Source organism: Rhea pennata, chromosome 13 (genome assembly GCF_028389875.1).
Source record: "Rhea pennata isolate bPtePen1 chromosome 13, bPtePen1.pri, whole genome shotgun sequence".
NCBI classification, from domain to species: Eukaryota; Metazoa; Chordata; class Aves; order Rheiformes; family Rheidae; genus Rhea; species Rhea pennata.
The window spans coordinates 3,311,680-3,325,943 of NC_084675.1; the positions used below are offsets into that span (position 1 = coordinate 3,311,680).

Consider the following 14,264-nt stretch of genomic DNA (forward strand, 5'->3'; position numbering starts at 1 on the left):
CAGGCAGGTCACTTATGGAGTTTAATCTTTGCTGCTGCTATTGCCTCCTCCCACAGTCTGGCTTGCCCTGAGCCACAAACAAGCAGGCGTGGAATGACTCATCTAAATGAACAACTGCTCAGAAGACGCTTTATAACAGGAAGTTCTGGTGACCCCATTCATTGCCTTAGACATTCCCTTCAGGAGACCAAGCCCTGCATGCCCAGATAACTATTTAACTCTGCACTGTTAAGGATGCACCCCAGCCACTGAGGAAAAGAATAATATATAATAATAATTAAAAAAAAAAAAAAAGAGGCAGCCCGATTTCACATTTCTGGATTAAATTCAATGTTGTACTTCATTCAAAGACACATGAATTCCATTACAACTCAAAAAGCTCAGGCTTTTAATAAGCCATTTACAATACATCAATTTAGTGAAAGAACCAATGCCAAAAAATGAGGTGATTTACTGAAGTGCTTTATGTATTCACCTTTGCAGCATAGCTCCACATTTCAATACGATCATTAAGGCGTTTCTTGCATTCAGGCTGCAACCTCACACGCTTATCTTCCAGAGCTTCCATTAAGCATGACATTTCTGCAATGTGTAGAAGATAGTATTACAAACTAGAAAGAGCAGCTTCAGTGGAAGGCTAAAGAGGCTGCTAGAAAGGGACATTCCAATTCTTAAGACTGACAGTTATATCAGATTAGCTAGTCTGTTAAAAAAGCTATAAAGAGTCTACAAAACCCTGCTTCACTCTTGAAGCTTGCAATTTAGCAAAGATTTATGATTAATACATTTTGAGAGATAAGGAATTTTGACTTCTAAAGATAAAGAATTGGCGTTCTATATCCAAGATGTAGTTCATGTGATTTGTATGAGATTAAGTTCTATAAATTGAACCTTTATTGAGCTGTTCTCCAAATTCCGTGCTACTACCCTTTAGCGAGAACTAATATCACACTCAGGAAAAAACACAATAAATCTGCTTAGGATTATTAAGTGTTTTTCTTCACAATGTTTCGGAGAGGTTTTGCTTCCTGCATTCTCAGGGTTCTGCGCAGAGGATGTGGTGTTAAAACATACAGGGGCCTACAGAACAGCTTGGCTAATTCACAAGCTCTGTTAGAAGTTCAGATGAGACACTGACATTTCATGCGTCTGTTAATGCTGCCTTACTTGAATAATCCCTAATTGGATTTTTTTTGGGGGGGGCTTTACAATGAAGTTATTTTGTTCATAGCAGGCAAATAGGCTTTAAACTTTAAATTAACCCCAGATTTTTAAACACAATTCCTAGTTCAAACACACAGTGGCAGATCCCTCTTTAAGCTAGACTTCCGCGTGTCTTCAGTGCAAACATCAGAACATGCATCAAAAGAATTAAGACAAAACAAGAAATAAACAAAGGCTATACAGAATTTCAGAAAGGCATTCAATAACTATCAAAAAAGAAAGATAATGACCAAGAAAATATTTGGCCTACTATTTCTAGTGACATACAAATACAGGAAAATAAAAACTTTTAGAATGTTTTACTACACTAACTTTTCTTGAACAGCTATACATATGAGCCAGCTAGCTAATACAACAGCAATAACAAAGGGCAGGAGCTTGACCTCACACAGCAAAGAAACAGGTTAGGAAACATTTATCTAAATGTTTCAAGTGGTCTGAACCTGCTGCACTCTGTCTTAGGGGACTTAAAAAGGCTGATGAAATCTCAAAGCCTTCAGCAGCTATGTGAACCTAGAAAACACAGGAAAGACTGGCTATCTTTTGGTAGCCTGGAAAAGAAAAATATGCATCTTTAAGTAACGGAGGAAAAAGACAGCATCAAAAGACTTCAGCTTAATTTTATCCATCAAAAACACTGAAACAAAGAAAGCAAACTAGGAAGAATTGTTGACACAAAGAAGGACCAAGAGGGATTTGCCAAAAACGGGTCTTGTGAAACCAATCTAATTTGCTTCTATAAGAGGAAAACTTAGTTCCAGGAACGCTTTTGATACAGTCTGATATAACACTGTTGTAAGCAAGCCTGGGAGGTGTACCAGCTATATGTAAGCTGATACAGGACGGAGATAAACATCATAGAAAAATTCAGTCCACATACTTAAGAGCTCATTTTTCAATGGAAAGATTTACTGAGCAGGGATTTTACAGAAGAAATACAGATTTGGCATCATACACTATTTTCAGTAATCATATGAATGATGGAACATAACACGTACTTGTAAAATTTGCAGATAAAGCTGCAAGAATATTATATTGCTTCCTGCCTTGGACACAAGGGAGAACTAGAACACTTCTTGTCAACCCTTCTGATGCCGTGACTTGAACAAGGGCATCTGCCACCTCTGGAGCAATTCCAAACTACCCACAAAGAGCTAGCAGAAGTATCTGGTACTTAAGATAATGTTGGTAAGAGAACGCAGCTTAAGGCCCCCAGGACAAACGGGCCGTATGAGTAAAGCATAAACACTTACGGCGTCCTCTTCCCGGTGGAATGGCAGCGCAGTGGTGCTTGATGTCTAGGGCACACGCTGTGTGAAGCACTGGGTCAACAAATATATCTGCTTTGCTTTCTTTCAGCATGTTGAGCACTTCCTGGGGAAGGAAAAATTATAGGTGCATCTCAAGAAAGGAGGGCAAACAAAACAGATCATACCGTTCAATGTTTCTGAAAGGTGGATCATCTCTTTTAATCCGCAATCACAGAAAAACAATACCATTACTAGATGTAAGTATAAATGCTGGTCTAGGCTGGATTAAATGTCCTGCTTTATGAAGGTGAGCATAGTTAAGTTTACTAAATACCCACATTAATATAAAATACAAGCTCAATATACCAGTTACTTCAGTTAGAATTGAATTGCTGCAGCTAAGAGGGCAATTCACACAACTTGATCACAGCCAGTGCCTCGGCCATATTCAGCATTTAGCAAGCTTGCAACTGACACAGCAGCAGCAGCAAACAGATTAGCAACAAGAAATTTTGGCAACCGTAATCAAGAAAGGATCCAAGTTGTGGAACAGCAAAAGCATACTGCATTGTAGGCACAATTTTCACTGGCAAACTGAAATTGAATTGAATTGCTGCGGGCCAGAATTGAGATGGGCAAAGAAATCTGCAGACTTTGGCCTCACTAGCTAGAACACGGCCTGCGGTATGATCTGGAAGAATACTTAAGACCACTGACTTCCACAGGGACAGGATGCCTTCTAGGGCATGTTCAATTTAATTCCTTTACCTTCTTGCACATTTCTGTTTTTATTTTCAGCAGATTCACTTTCAGACATTCTTCCACCTGCCCAGTCTGCTCCTGAGCTGCTGCTTCTTCTGCACACAAGTTGGAAATCTATTTTGAAAAGAAAGTATTTTAACATTAATAAATTGTATGTAACAATCATTCTGATTTTCAACACGTTTGTATCTCAATACATTAGTTTATCACAAGGAATCCAACTTGGTTCATTCAATATGCATATCCTTCTTAATCCAACCAAGAAATCAGTACTGCTGTACTGAGAGGAAAGCAGGGAGAAAAATTGCATAGAAATACCATTAAAACATGAAATAAGAAATACTTAAGACACAGCTTATTAGGTCGATAAAAGTAAAAGCTCAAAATTTGACTGTATTCCAGTTAAGACTGACAAGACCAGAAAACAACTCGTTTTTCACAACAGCAGGGCAATATATTTTCATGGTCATAAGTACTAGTGAGATGCCAGGTGCCAAACTTTACTTCATACTAGCCACTACACAGGAACCTGCAATTCTTACACACCAGGCAAAAGTCACAAGCAGAGAACCTGAGCAGCCAGAGACAGCTGAAATTTGTTTGTTTTATATTAGAAGAGTTCATGTTTAAGAGACAAAGTCTGTTTCATGACAAAAACTACTCAATTCCAAGCTCCTGAGGAGAGTTTTCATGCTGAATAAGCAGCTGGGGAGTTATTTCTCCTACCTCTTCAGAGCAATGCATCTGAAGCTGGGGATCCAGCCGATAGTCAAGAGCTGATTCCTGGATTATCACCCGGATTTGGTCCTCACAGTCTGGAGAGAGACGCTATTAAGCGGAGAAAGTCATTAACCCACTCCATGAGCTTTCTTTTCATAAATCAATCACCTTGCATATTAATCTGTGTAGTTTAAATGTACAGCAGACTAAAAACTTATTTAGGTACAGTACGTTACATGGACTTGTGGTGTGTTCAACCTAAGTTTCACTTGGTACACAACGAGTGTTGCTCTGCACATTCCTGCACAGTCCCTATTTACGTGCATCACCTCTACTCACCTGGTCTGCGTATTTCAGCTTCAGGCATGAGATGACTTGCCCCTCTAACTCTGTATCATCCTTGGCTCTACTCAGGATATTTTGGCAAAATTTAGGTATGTCTGCTTTGCAGGCCTTCCGGAGCACTGGATTTAAGCGGTAATCTAATAGAGAAAGAAAAGACAACAGAACATCATCTCTTCAGATAGAGCATAACACAAAGAACTTGATAGAAGCATCTGCCAGAAATATCTTTTTAATTTATTTATTTATTTTTGGTGTGTGTGTGGGGGGGAATAGTATTTTTTTTTCCATAGCAGAATTTTAACTTGCATTAAGTGCTTCAGAGGAATAGAGCAGATTCAGTAACACATGCTGGTTCTCAACAACGAGGCTGAAAAGAAGCATGTGCACTGACAATTGTAAAAAAAGAATAAAATGAAGGGAATACTCCTCCAGCCATGCAGATCACCCATCAGCTCAGGCAGTTAATTTCTTTCTCCTCCCCTCACAAGGCAATACCTGTGTTCTGTGTGATCTGGCGCTTGGTAATCATTTGCTTGCATTTGGGATCCATCACTTCACTGTTCTTATTCTGTTTCAAACACTGCAACATGTTTTTTGAGTCTGCCTCTGGGCAAAATCGCTACCAAAAGAAAAAAGATCAATTTTCAGCGCTAAGCACTTAAAACATCGCACATTCGTGGAACAGAACATCTACACGCTTAACCTGGCGATAGAACTTATTTCTCCCTAGCCCCAACACCTTCTTTTAGCAAGAACAGTGCCATTCTCTGAACTCGCTGTGGACTTGAACATCTGTATTTGTGGAGTGTGAGCTGAGCAGTACAGTCTCAACTAGCTAAGGTTCTAGGTTGCATTGGTAGCACCAAAAGCAATTTGCTTTTATTTTCCACTCATAAGTTACCACGTGTCTGTGAGAAACCTGCATCAAATCAGATCTCATACATTACTGCTTTCACTTTCCTTTATTTTAGAAATTAAAAAGGGAATCTGGTAACTCCATATACTGCTGTTCTCAGCAGCTGGATGGACAAAGTGACAGGTAAATACTTCATGGATAATACTCAGGACAAGGTAAGACCATGTAGCACGAGCAAGCTGCAAACAACTCACTGACACTATTTTGTCCATTCCTGTCCTAAATCAGAGTCAAAAGTGAGTAAGCTTACTGAAAATTCAGTCAGTTGTTCCTTCTGTTAGGAATTAATTCTGCAGTTGTAAGATAGAGCCGCAGTATTGATAATACTCATCATCTCTGATGATGTTATAAGTCTTCTTTTAACAGCAAAAATCTGTTTTGGAAAGCCATAAACTCTCAAGCTATTATGCTTCAGCCACAAGAAAGATTCAAAGTACTGTACAGAGTATATACATACATAGCAACGTTCCAGGGCTCGCAGTTCTAGCTACTGTGCAAGTGCTTTGAATTAACATTCACTGCTGTTTTTCACACAGCACCACTTTAAGCCAGCATTTCTTACTTTAAGTATCAAAGTTTTTGCATGATTTTGCCTACTCCATTAATTTGATGAAAGTCTGCACCAGGCTGATGGTGAACTTACTCCCTTCTGTAATCACAGTAACTTCTCCACCTTTGCTAAAGGCCTAACCACTGCAGTAAGAGGACTGACTGGATCAAAGTTGTATGAGAAGCCTCAGCATGCCAGACTTTCTCTTCTAATGCTTCCGGCACTTGAGGAGACAAATATGGTTGTGGACAGGCTTTAATCAGATGAGTATTAGGAGGAAGCAAGTTGAAAGAGAAGTGCCCTGAAGAAACCTCAACCTGATTCAGAGTTTAAAATCCGGTTATTTTGCATAAAGGCAATCAGATTCTGAAACACAACAATTCTAGAATGAGTCATTATGGGAACTTCAAAACTGATAAGTTCAAGATACAACGCTAATATACTCTTCTACCCTAACCTCACCCTCTTAAGTCAGCACACTACCATCACCTTGATCATCTGCTTGCAGACTCTCATGAGTGTGTAGTCCAGCTCTGGATCCATCATCTCTGTCTCCTGCAGTTTAAACACCTTCTGGTGGCACCGGGTACTCAACTGCTTCTTAATTTCCTTCAAGCATTCAATAATCTAGAACACAGTATTACAACCAAGGCAGATGTATTGTTGATGTGATTCTATCATGTGCTAGTCAAAAACACTACCGAGCTCCCGTAACAACATTCGTTAGTCTCCAATGCCTAGGATCAAAAAGCACCATCAGCCCTACCAGTGCTGATTTCTAGCACTTGTTTTAAGCTCCCTTCTTCTCACAGAGGGATTTAATGAGATGAAGAGAGTCACCTGGACCTACTCCCCAAACCTCATCTTGCAGACACTGCAGCTAAAATTTCTTTAACAACCTTTGCAGGAACCAGCAGCTGATAGTTTAGAATTAACATTAAGGAATGCCTTACTCACCACATTACACACACTCATTGCATTGCTTGTGAACCAGTGAAAACTATTTAAAAGCTTCAAGACATTGACAAAAGGTTTTAGTGATGTCTTAAAATGGAAATTCAAAGTTGCATTCACAGACGCAAAAGTGTTCAAAATTTTTCCCAAAATGAAAGTACAAATTAAACTGTAAGTTATTAATCCATTATATAAGATCCATTACCTGAGCATTGCCATAGGCTACATTTTGACAGTAATTCTTGATGTCACTTTTACAAGCCTCATACAGTTCTGGTTCAAGTCTGATATCCTCAGTCTGCAGGACAAATTAAAACACACAGTTAGGTTATAAAAAACCCCTACTATTTTACTTAATTATTCTATTAATTAGACTTTCTGTTCACAAAAGGCAAGTGACTATCACAACAGGCAGGTCAGTGTCTTTGAATTTTAGGGTCTTGGGGGTAAGAAACGGTGTTAGCGAGACACCTACTTGGCAAATCCATGCAACGGATTGGCTTTTTACACAACAGAAAGGGTTCTCCCTTTGAACAAGAATCTAGAGCTGGCAAGTTGTTCCCACTATGCCTCCTAAAAGGGCACCACTTTGCATTAACACCAAAGTCTAAGACAGCTGAAATCTTTTCAGATGAAAGCTGAAGGACATACTGATAGCTATCCCTCCATAGCACAACCTGAAGTATATGAATGAAGTCTCCTGCTCTCAGTGATGGGTAGCACTCAAATTCCTCCATGCAAAGGCAAGACTGCTGCCTGTTCAGAGGTGGATCCACTTAAGGTCAGGTGTTAACATTTAAAGAAAATCTACAAAGCTCTTATGAGTTTATTGCCACAAATATTCACAACAGAAAGCTGAGACATAGCTCACCCAGCAGAACAAACTCTGCTACTTAGTCATTTTCTTAGAGCTGCTGTAAGGTGTTCAGCTGATTTGTGCTTTTTTCCTCGCTGTGTAAAAAAATATTCTCCTAGAGGACTTGGGGATGTCAGCAAGCATAGCATGCTGCTCTCTAACACTGAACATGAGACTACATCCAGGACATTAAAACAATCATTACTTTCACCGTGGAAAGGCAACCGAGCCTAGTGTTAGAAGATTTTCTCCCAGTGGGGGGGGGGAAAAAAAAAAGAAAAAAAGATTAGATGCATCTTATGAATGTCCTCCCTGAGGAGGACAAAACAGGAAGCCATAATTGAAAGACCTCACTGGAAGGGCAGGCAGATCAAAAGTCTCATGCATGCTTACCATCTCCAGCTCCTCAACACGCAGCTGTTTGCGGCACTTCAAAGATACTCTGTGCTCCTTGGCATCCTGCAAAGTATCATTGCGCACTGTTGTGCTCAGGCAAATCACTACATCCACCCTGCAGAAAAGAAAATAGCTTCTTAGTTGATATAAATGAGGAGTATATGAATAAAATTTGGAGGGCAGTTGGGGAGAGGAGATGGACATGTTGGATCACCACATTACAGAAAAAAGTAATTGATCCTAGGAATCCAAATACAGCATAAACTCTTGGTGGATCAAATGTTGCTTCTCGCCTGGGTATAGCTCTATGTGAAGTAACTGAATCACAAGTTACCCCCCTTGCCCCGTCCTCCCAAAGCTGGTGATGTCTAATTGCAGCCTGGATCAGCAGATACATGCCCTTAAGTCACATGAACACCTTAGAAAAAGGCTTAATCTCAGAAATATATCAAAGGTGGATACACACGTGGCATCGCGTACAACCCTTTGCATTACAAGAAGGGTGTTTATATAATAAAATGCACATACAGTCTTACTATCCGTAAACAGGACTGACCTTGTGTGCAGTTTAGCCTTACGTTCCTGGAGCAGGCTATTAAATGAGAAATCCTTCTACTGACATGCACAAGCCTGCTAAAACAAGCACAATACTCTCCTTTCCCAGACCAGCAACTGTAACACTTAACTTGCATCTCAGAAGACAAGATAATGTATCTAGCAAAGGTGTAAAACATCCTGGGGCACGCAGACCATTAATTGTAATAACAAACTATTTTCATAGCAAAAAATAATAATCAAGAGGACATGATCTTTTTTAATAGGTAAAAAGAAATACCTTTATAAGAGAGAGGCAATGCCTCTACCTTACATGTTTGCAGAACAGAGTCACTACAGGAAAACACACAAAATCAGCCTTTAGAGGAAGTCTAGTTTCCTGACTCATCATGAAATAATGTTATAACTTTATTACGTATTTCTACAATCAGGTTACTGTTTGCTCAGGGGATACATACTTTTTCTTGATGTTGGGGCAAAGTTTCAGCACATCCTCCTTGCATGCCATTTTAAACTTGTAAGAGAATCTAAAATCTTTCATTTGAACCTACAAGAGAAGAGAAATGAGAAGAGTTTTGGTCATCTGTAGGAAAAAAAAATGAAGAAAATGTCAGTGCTGCACAGAAGAGCACTTGTTGAATCAAAGTCAGCAAATGCTTTTGGCCACAACTTATCTGTGGGGAAGCAAAGGAGACATTGCACCGCTGAGGAAGTTGGGACCCTATCTACTGCACACCAGTAGAAAGAGGACCTGAAAAGAAGTGATCTCCACAGAAGTGACCATTTATGGCCAGGCACATGAGTACAACTACCTGAATTTAAAACACCACCTTTAACGAAGTGGGACGGGGGGAAGATAGGGTTCATAAACAGCTAGTTCTTGTCAATCACCTCAATGAATGTAACAAGGTTCAGCTAATAATGTAGAAAAGTGTTACTTACCAGCTGGAAATGTGTAACTCCAATTGCACATTTCTCATTCATTTCCTTCTGGTGTTTGTTCTGTATCAGACACTCCATCAGGTCCCCAGAATCAATTTGGTTATCTGCAACCTCCTGAAGGACAAGTGAAAGGCTTAAAAACAAGCTACGATTTTTATACTCCTTTAGTCCACCATGACTAAGGAATAATTCAGAGCAGTGGAATTCAAAGTGCCACTCTATCGTGAGCTTACGCACACCATTAACTGTCCCGCGCTTGCACGAATATACTCGTGTGCTTCAGAAAAGAATAGTCTCAGATGCATGTACATGTTAGATTCAGGCAGGGGACCACAGTGCAGAGTCTGTGCCTACCTAAAGTAGTAGAGTCTGGTGCCTACGCTGCTATTTGACTATTCAATCCTAGCGCAATGTAAAAAGATGCATCAGCAGTGTTGAGCAGCGGCACAAAGTGGAGCAGTTAGACACACTGCTTGGGGGCAGGAGGGAAGGAAAGTTTAGTTTCTGAAGAGCACTAAGAAGAGCAATTTTTTAAATTACAGGGCACCTTTATATTCTACCTCCTGTGCTGGGACTCTGCCACAGCAGCAGAAATACTGCATGGAACCAAGAATTCTTGATTAAGGGTTTTTCTTTTCCTTTTTTTTTTTTTTTTTTTTTCTTTAAATAAAGATTCTGGGATTGCTTTACCTCTGGTTTTACTTTTGAATGGAGCAAGTACACCAAAGAATTAAATATTAAAAACTTATAGTCTTTTCCATACAGCATTCTTTCCCAGTACTATTCAGATTATCGTGGAGTACTCACATGACAGAACGTCTGAATGATGGGTTCACATGCTCTCATCAGCAAGGCTTCAATTTGAATGTCCTGCAGAAAACAGGCAGTATTTCATTCTCACAGTGAATGGGCAGCACGCAAGGAAAACTGCTCTGAAAAACTGTGATCCAAGTTAAACTCAACTCAGTTTACTGGGCTTTAAGTTGCAATCCAGAGAGCTTCACCCTTCAGTTCTGAAATACTCAGGGTTCACTTTTGCCAACTACGTGGCTTCTACCTTCCAACTAAAGGGAATAAATTGGTCTCCACAGATAGAAATTCATTGTTTAGGTAATTCAGCCAGATGCTACAGCACTAGAAACCACATTAGACCTAGGCAAGAGTTAAAGATTAATGATAGTTCTGTGCAAAATGTTTTTAATCATTGGAAGGAAGCGTCCCCTCTGGCAGGTAAATTTTAAGATAGAGAGGGAACAGTTTGGGGCAAAATACTCAAAATACTCAAATTCCTAAAAGAAGTGAAGCTGCTGATCTCAGTGCAGTGCACTTAACAGCTATTTCTTGCAAAACATTTGGGCAAGGGAAAGTTGCAATATGGTACTAAACAGCATGAAAAACCACCAACCAACAGTAAATCTCCATAACATATTTTGACTTGTAAGAAAAATAACAGGGTTATCTGTGCAAAAAGTTTTATTTTCAGTACCATCACCACTTTTAGGCTGGTGCTTGTGCTTTTCCTGCTGCTTACAACCTCTAACTGCTGTTCAGTTGTCTTCAGGAGCCTCCTATGAAAACTAAAATTGTGCAGCGTAGGAAGGGTGGCCTCTGCTTCCTCCTAGAGGGTTGCATTTCTGTACCTGTTCCAATCTCTCTTTTCCCCAGCAATTTCAAAATGTCACGCTTTACTCTTCCCCTCATCCCAGGCTGAAAACTGCTCACCTCAGACTCCAGCTCAGTAAGGTTTCCCACTATGTCTCTGCAATCAGATACCAGGTCATCAAGATGGTCCTGAAGGCATTCTAGTTCCTATAAAAACAATTGTTTTAATATGTGATCCGAGAGTCCAAATTCAAAGTTTGGGCCTGAGAGATTGTCACTCTGGAGAAACTGCTCCCTCCCTCTGTATAACGAGAAACCTCATTTAATTCCACCCTTCTCCTGGCACCCCCAGGACAATCACTGCTTCAGGTAACCTTCCTCTCACACACAATCCTACTGCTTGGGTTGATCTGAAAAGCCAAGGGCCTTAAATAGGGTCTAAAGCCTTAAACTAGCTGATGAGAATTCAAGAGCTGATATATTAAAACAATTCTTCATCTTCCTCCTTAAAAAGCATCATTTCCATAGTTCAAGCTCTTAAGCCAGTTACTTGGCACCTTCCTTCCTGCCTTCGCTTCGTACAAAATCCTTTGGAGGAGAGGCAGTCTTATAACTTCAGATATGTGATAAACTGAGGATTACAAGCAATATTCCAAAAACATGCACCCTCACAATGTAAATACTAGCACTCAAGAACTGCCAACAACCTGGTCCCTCATTTCCCTAAAAGCAGCAGCCACCCAAAATAGTGTTCTGTGTGAAAGCAGTTAAACGGCTGTTTTGAAGCAATTTCTTTTGTAGCTTCAATAGCACACAGTTCTGGATATGAGGAATGTTGAATTTTTCTTTTTGAAAATAAGACTATTTCTGGAAAAAAAAAGCCATGTTTTTGCATTCAAATGAGAAAACGCAGAAATATTGCCACTCACCCACTAAGTTGCACATTTATTTAAAGCAGCGCAAACATGCCAGTTTGAATTTCCCTACTTAGGTTCTAGGGGATTTCATTCTGGTTTTGCTTTGTTCCACGTAGGGGTGGATATATACATAGCAGCGACTGAGAACCTCATGCTAAGATGTTACAGTTTGTTCTCAAAGCTGCACAATGTGCTTTCACTTCAGGAACACCAGTTACGGTTTGCCTTTGACATTACTTTTACATACGATTAACTACCCAAACTACCAAGCTACAATAGACACTGCAAAAAGACAATGTTGTAGGCTCTACTGCATCTGCTACTGAATGTCTCTCCCTCTATAGCTATGCTAGGGCGGAGCAATTTAACATGAAAGTATTTGCTGAAACTCTGTTAAAGAGCAGCAGATGTTAGTTCAGTTCTTTATAAACACAGGAAGCACGTTAGTATTTGCCAAATGGAAATGGGATAAAGTTTACATGGGAAATGTCAAACTTATAATAGGATATTACAAATAAAAATCAGGGCAAGGGCAGGGTTGCTTCATTAAAGCAAAGTCCTTTGTGTTAACTGTCCCCTTCCCCCATCTCATTCCATTACATATTTGAATATACTGAAAACCATGCCGCAGGTGCAAAGCTTCTTTATGTGACCACAGTCTTTCAGCCTAGTGTAGACCATGTTTCAAAATGCACGCATTTTTAATATATTCTCAACTATAAAGAGCCCAGCTAGCCATGAGATGTTGCTTCATCCCCCTTTTGCCCTTCCTTTCCAGGATGTTTTGCAACGGTTTTGTGCGCAGTACCTGTCCCGTCTCTGTTTTCTCACTGCACCATTTCCCTAAGTCAACCATACACTTGTCCTGGAGGGCTGGATCCAGTTTCACATCCATAGCTCGCTGGTGGAGGATTCTCTGGACTTCTGCTCTGCACTCTCGTGATAGCTGCAAGGAGAGAAGAAGGCTTTTAGCACATGGTGTATCTAAATCCATACAACACACAAAATATTCACAGCTGACTTCCTCAAGGTCACCACAGACTATTATCACCGATCCCCAAAAGCACAAAAAACATCCTGTACTGCTCAACACAAGCCAATTGGTTACACGACACTGGTGCTCAGACAAACCATGCAGACTCTTTTGGTTTGAGCTTCTGTTGTTGTAGTTTTGAGGAAGGCTCCTTTCATTTCACTACGGGAAACTATGTTCTTAAACCTTCACTTTGCTCTTAAATGAGATGTCCAAGTGGGTCCCTAAGATAACTTCTGCGCTGCCACCTTCATTCAGAACTGCAGGCTACATCTGGAGAAGAAAGTCAAAATAGCTGATGTCTTTCTCAATATCAAGCAATACGGTCCAGCTACAATTTCCTTTCTGCAATGCCGACTGCAGCACAGCAGAGCCAGCATTTGTCAAGATTAAAGGAAGAGACAAATTGTAGAAAATCAAAGGACACTATATAGCGCTCACCAGACCTACAGGGCACCAGTAGAAGTTAAAATCTTCACATATTTGAAAAATCCAAAGCAGTGGAAGTCATCTAGTACTTTGTGGACAGCACTGGAAATAAGGGGACAGATCTAATCTGATGAGTTTGCTTTCAAACGCCAAATTTCAAAATGACAGCTGCTCCCTTAGCCTACTTTCCACAAGAAAAATACATCTAAGAGCCTTTTCTCTCTCTCTTTCTGATAGATTATTTGCAGGGGGGCTACTGATTTCCTTGGTCAGCACTAATATAAAATGGAATTAAAAAGTCAACTCAGCACACAAAGAGACTACATTGTAAAAAAAAAATTGTTCCTAAAAAAGAGAAGCTTTCGATCGATAGTTGACATCTGCCACAGAAGACCTTTTATATCAAGCTGTAGGAATTAATTCATAAGCCAGGTCACTGAGTAATCCCACCTACTCCTAGGAGCTGCAATAATTACAATGCCAAAAGAAATGGAACCAAGTACCCAGCTGCTTTCAAGGGAAGGTCAGTGCTTTGACAGAGACACAAGAGGGCAGCAAACTTGAAAGAGAAGCTCTGAACCAAAAAAATGTGGTTATGGTAGATCTCCAGATTGCAGGGCGGCTAGGCAGACCTCCGCTGTCTTGTTTAAAGACAGCATGAGCATATTTAGCATTACAGCACAAAGAACCGAAAGTATAAAGCTTACACCGTGTCTAAATTGATGCACATAAGCACCACACAGCCACAGAAGGGCAAGACATATCCATGGCAAAAGCTCCTCACTCGGTTCCAAGCCCTTGAAGGCTTAACAC

General features: G+C 40.2%; 1 protein-coding gene across 1 annotated transcript in view; it reads right to left on the bottom strand.

Annotated features, from left to right (window-relative positions):
- Window positions 1-14,264, bottom strand: part of GLG1 (golgi glycoprotein 1) — an 84,824-nt gene that overhangs the window by 5,426 nt on the left and 65,134 nt on the right. Inside the window, exons 12-25 of the mRNA XM_062586232.1 lie at window positions 12,798-12,935; window positions 11,193-11,279; window positions 10,278-10,340; window positions 9,471-9,584; window positions 8,987-9,075; window positions 7,971-8,088; window positions 6,927-7,019; window positions 6,257-6,394; window positions 4,797-4,920; window positions 4,296-4,438; window positions 3,963-4,064; window positions 3,243-3,350; window positions 2,478-2,598; window positions 476-582 (exon numbers count right to left, since the gene is read on the bottom strand). Coding sequence (XP_062442216.1) covers window positions 476-582; window positions 2,478-2,598; window positions 3,243-3,350; window positions 3,963-4,064; window positions 4,296-4,438; window positions 4,797-4,920; window positions 6,257-6,394; window positions 6,927-7,019; window positions 7,971-8,088; window positions 8,987-9,075; window positions 9,471-9,584; window positions 10,278-10,340; window positions 11,193-11,279; window positions 12,798-12,935 — 1,545 coding nt within the window. The remainder of the gene's footprint in view (window positions 1-475; window positions 583-2,477; window positions 2,599-3,242; window positions 3,351-3,962; window positions 4,065-4,295; window positions 4,439-4,796; window positions 4,921-6,256; window positions 6,395-6,926; window positions 7,020-7,970; window positions 8,089-8,986; window positions 9,076-9,470; window positions 9,585-10,277; window positions 10,341-11,192; window positions 11,280-12,797; window positions 12,936-14,264) is intronic.